Here is a 5,000-nt window from a genome sequence, read left to right on the forward strand (position 1 = left end):
ACAAAACTTTTCTGAAGGGCCAGATGGTTGGTACTACTACTTGTCTGGAGGACCAACTGGCAAATCTATTTTTATCTCTAAAAGGTTTATGATATAATGGCTAGTTAAACATCTGGAGGAGGATCCACTGAAGAATGAATTCATGCACTGTGTACATAGTAACCCAAAATTTTCAACACTGTATCTTATACCTGTATCATCAACGAGAGATTGCCGATGGGTAAAGTAGTTAGTATGCCATGATTCAGGGTAAGAACTAATACACACACTCAACTACTCCTTAAATCACAAAGCCAGTATCCCCTGCAAGCTACTTAAAGAAATCTCAATAAATAACAAAGCCATAAAATTCAGGATAAGTCCAAAGCTTTTTGTTTGTAGTCACGCATGGTACTGCATCTAAGACATATGAATAACTATCAAGTTAGTTAAGAAAATATTTCCAAGGGCAGAATTTATAGTACATATTAAAAATGTATCTTTCCACTGGAAAAGAATGGATTAACCCAGTAGGTATATATGTATGTAATGCCATGCTGATTACCATGGCCATCTCATCAGAGACATGAATCTCATGCCATCACTATCTCAATCTAATAACAATCTATAATCCTTCTTTCATATAATGGCATACTGCTAAAGTGTAAAGACAAAAACAGAAATTCCAACAAACTGTATAATATTTGCAGGCTCCATGCCTTGTTTTGCAGAAATGTGTAGTCTGATGACAAGCAGAATAGAATATTTAAATGTTTAATCAGAAAATGGTAATAATGGTAACATTACAAACACTCACCTGAGAGAGTTTGAAGACACTGCCCAGTGACAATATCCCAAACTTTAACTGTCGAATCTGCATTTCCTGATATGAGTATGTTGTTTTTGAGCTCCATTCCCGAGGTTAGACTTTGGTGGCCCATTAGCGTGTGTCTACACTGTCCCGTCTCCACATCCCACACTCTGATACTTGTATCCAAGGACCCGCTAACCACATGTAACCCGTCAAACTGATAAACAAAAAGATCAGTTAATATTAAAATGCATACAGCAAAAAAATACCATCAATTTGTAATATTCAAGACATGTAGTTGGAACTTTGTCTATAGCAATTATATTCATTCAACTTTTTCCAACTTTTTGTTTGAGATACAAAGAAAGTGATATATGAAAACCATATTTTTCTCCATCTATGATGCCGATGTGGATATGAATATCAACTATAATTTATTCAAGAACAAACAGTTATGACACACACACGCACGCACGCATGCACACACACACGCACACACAATTTTTTTTTTTTTTACAAAATAACCAATTTGTAGTCATTACCTGTAAAGAGTAAACTCGATTTGTGTGTCCCTGTAGAGTATACAAACATTCTTCTCGATCAGGGTTCCACACTTTGACCATGTAGTCATATGCCCCTGAAACTACTAGCCTCCCATTGTATTGAACACATCTCACAGCTGCCACATGGCCCACAAGAACATGTTCACAAGCTCCTGTTACCACGTCCCAAACTCTTAAAGTAGCATCCCGAGACCCACTGACAACTCTGAAAGTGCAAATGAAAAAAATCTAATCAATCTTACATATACATAATGCTTTTAATGGTTCACCTTTTTCTGTAGTTTGGAAACTAAAGTCAAACTGATTAAAGAGTTTACTTGGACTCTTGGGGCAATAAAATTCAGATAAAATTAAGTCTATGTTAATTTTCTACTCAAACATATATAAATTCTCTGTCTGTGAGATCACCTACATGCAAATATATTTTTTTATTTACTACAATATGCATATATTTGTTGATGACAATAATTGATTACAAATAATTAGTTACTGTCAATGATAATACAATAAAGAAAGTCTATAAATACACAACAACTTACTTATTGGCATGTAGATGGAGACATCTGACAGTGGATGTATGGCCATACAATGTATGTATACATTCCCCTGTCTCAGCATTCCAAACACGAAGTGTTCGGTCCGTACTACCACTTACTATACGATTACCAGACATCTGAGATGACCAAACACCTCCTGTGTGCCCAGTTAGTGTTCTCATACACTGAAATATAATAGGTTGTAAAAAATAAATACAAGTTTTGGTTGCTAATTGCAAAAAGATACGTATCTATTCTCAAGAAGCAATATATATCTGTGTAATGAAAATGAAACTCCCATGGTATTAAAAAGACAAAAAAATAAGGGCATATATCTGTGTTTTTTGTCCTTTAATATCCATCTGTAACTTTGTACAGACTAGCAAGTATTTATGATAAACAGTGTCTGCCTGCTCAGAACAAGTTCATTTCTTTTTGTGTTCTAACACCTTCCAATACCAAAAGAAATATTCCTTCTTTTATTTCATTTTCATGAAGATCACTTTTGTATTTCTGAGGTATGATAAAGACAAAGATTTCTATAACCCATGCTTTATAAAGTTTTAAAAATAACAATAATAAAAATGAGACCTACAATATCCCTCAGGCCTTTTTCAAATTCTTAAACAGTAAACTACTAACCTTCCCAGATGTTGCATTCCATACTTTCAGTGTGTTATCATCTGAACCTGATACAATTATATTTCCGCAAAACTGTAGGCATGTGATGACATGGTCATCATGGCCTTTCAATACCCGTGGTGACCGTAGCTTAGCTACACGCCAATTAGTTTCTATCCTATGTTGTCGCATAAATGCCGCCTGAAACATGGTGCCTCATTAGTATGCAAAATTCCAGTATCAGTCAGTAAACTTTACAACCGTATTTCAATTGTCTTTCATTTTCACAAAAAAATACTCATCCCTACCTTAAATGGTGATACATGGCTCACACTTGTACCCTTTTTCCGTCTTCGGTCCATAAAAACAACATGATCCTCAATTCCAGCCTCACGACACTTTTCTCTCCAGAGTAGGTTGTCTGCAGCCAGGATGTTCCAGTATTTACAAGTCTGGGCTGCTCTTAAGAGATCTTTTGGGGGCAGGAAGCTAAGGACATAGAGAGCCAACTCCTTTGGCAATAAAGAAATGAAATCTCGCTGAAACTGCGGGAGGATAATCTCATGGATGTGCCTTACCTGTTGGACAAAGCACATTTCATTGTTGTAACAGATTAACATCAAATATGAAAGAATTTTAACAATAAGAAAGTTTTTTTCTGAAGAAATAGAAATCAGTGACATTTTTTTATGTATTCAAAAATTGACAACTAAATCAATGACAGCAAAATCTGTTTTGAGAATCTTTGGCCGAGACTCTTTTGCATCTGCTATCAATATATGCAATAGCACTATCTCACAAACGCAATTATACTCACTTGGTTCAGATCACAAACATCTATTAACGAATCTAGAGCATGAAGCTTTTGTGCAGGTGACCAAGTCTGGTACTTGGCCAGCCATGACTTAAGGCCCGCTGGAGGGGATACCTTGCGAGCTGCCAATGCACAAACTTTTCTGCGACTGCTTTCACCACTGAAAAAGAACATTATATCAAGTCATAATGACATAAATAATATTCAATAATGCAGATGATTTCCCAATGGTCTATTTACATATCAAACAGCAATATGTTTAATGACAATACCAATGATCAATATCATCAACCACTTTATGAAAGACCCCTTTTATGATCATACATACAATCATTATTTGAACAAATATAATATTGTTCTACTAAAACTTAAGGAACTGATAATTTAGGTAGAGACATATTTATAATGAGTATAGGTCTTCACCTTACATTTTAAAAATCTCAATACAAAGTTTGCTAACTTGTTCTTTTAATCATACTTCTTTCATTTCCTGAATTTATATATATATATATATATATATATATATATATATATATATATATATATATATATATATATATATATATATATAAAAAAGACACTAAAGTCAACCAAATTACCTGTCCTCCACAGCTTTACAAGATTTCTTTACAGGACAAACTCCTTTGGAGTCAGAACAAACTTCAGATTTCCGTTTAACCTGAAAATAAACAGGTAAGGAGGGTTAGTATATAACCAATCTGTAAAAAATATAAATGCATTTTTGAGTGAAAGATTTCACATTATTATACATCTGTTGAGTACCTGAGACACAAATAATACATAGGAATTATTTTCTAAAACAAGCACTTTACAGCAATCAAAGGAATATGTGGTTGGCTATCTTAAGTACTAAATAGTTTGGTGAAACAGACAAGCAAATTCATAGACAAATAACATTTTGTTTTGCAAGAATCTCATCTTGTTAAAAGTTATTTTCAAAGATGAAGGTACGTAATATACATTTACTATTCTTGTATGCTTTTATAAAGCAAAAACGTGAAGATCAAACCCAGTAGCTTTCAAAAAAAAAAAAAAAATTGTTGCTAATTCAGGTTATCTTAACTCGTGGACCTGAACCACTGAAAAACAAAAGAGATCCATAATATACAATATCATCAAATCCTAAAGCCTAGGGTTCCAGCTACATCATCTGGCTCTGGAACCAAATTCAATTGAAGGATTATCTTGGTAAATTATATTGTAAAGTTATATCAATAAGAACAGCTTGATGGCATATTATTTCTACCAAAACAAAAAATACATAAAAAAAACATATTTCTGACACATGATTGACACAACAATACAGACAGATCAGTGGGATGTCTAATCAGTCCAATGTTTTTGTTGCCTCCATAATTTTTCAATCCTTTAACCTAAAATCATTAGAATTCACATTAGGGGCATAAGTAATAGGGCTTCATTTTGTCAATTAAATCCTGAAGCCAAGCTGTACATGTTAAGCAAGGGGAAGTTTATCAAAACTAATATATGGGCTTTGGTAGCTGGAGGCATCTCAGAGACCAGAGCTGAGTCTGAGAAGGGAAACTTAGTGTTAATCACTTCACTGAGAGTATGTGTTGCATAATCACAAGCCATAACAAGAGCAACTGGGGACTTAAAATGCTCTGCAATTCTGGTTTTAATCCCTTCATGGA

At 34.1% G+C, this 5,000-nt stretch overlaps 1 protein-coding gene across 1 annotated transcript in view; it reads right to left on the reverse strand.

The window, feature by feature from the left end:
- Nucleotides 1–796: 796 nt before the first annotated feature.
- The window catches only part of LOC113821704 (F-box/WD repeat-containing protein 7), a gene marked incomplete at its 3' end in the record, with an annotated part of 24,191 nt that continues 19,987 nt past the window's right edge, over nt 797–5,000 (reverse strand). Inside the window, 7 exon segments of the mRNA XM_070144957.1 lie at nt 797–1,007; nt 1,333–1,558; nt 1,893–2,074; nt 2,532–2,711; nt 2,819–3,088; nt 3,328–3,484; nt 3,924–4,003. Coding sequence (XP_070001058.1) covers nt 797–1,007; nt 1,333–1,558; nt 1,893–2,074; nt 2,532–2,711; nt 2,819–3,088; nt 3,328–3,484; nt 3,924–4,003 — 1,306 coding nt within the window.

This window comes from Penaeus vannamei, chromosome 33 (genome assembly GCF_042767895.1).
Source record: "Penaeus vannamei isolate JL-2024 chromosome 33, ASM4276789v1, whole genome shotgun sequence".
NCBI classification, from domain to species: Eukaryota; Metazoa; Arthropoda; class Malacostraca; order Decapoda; family Penaeidae; genus Penaeus; species Penaeus vannamei.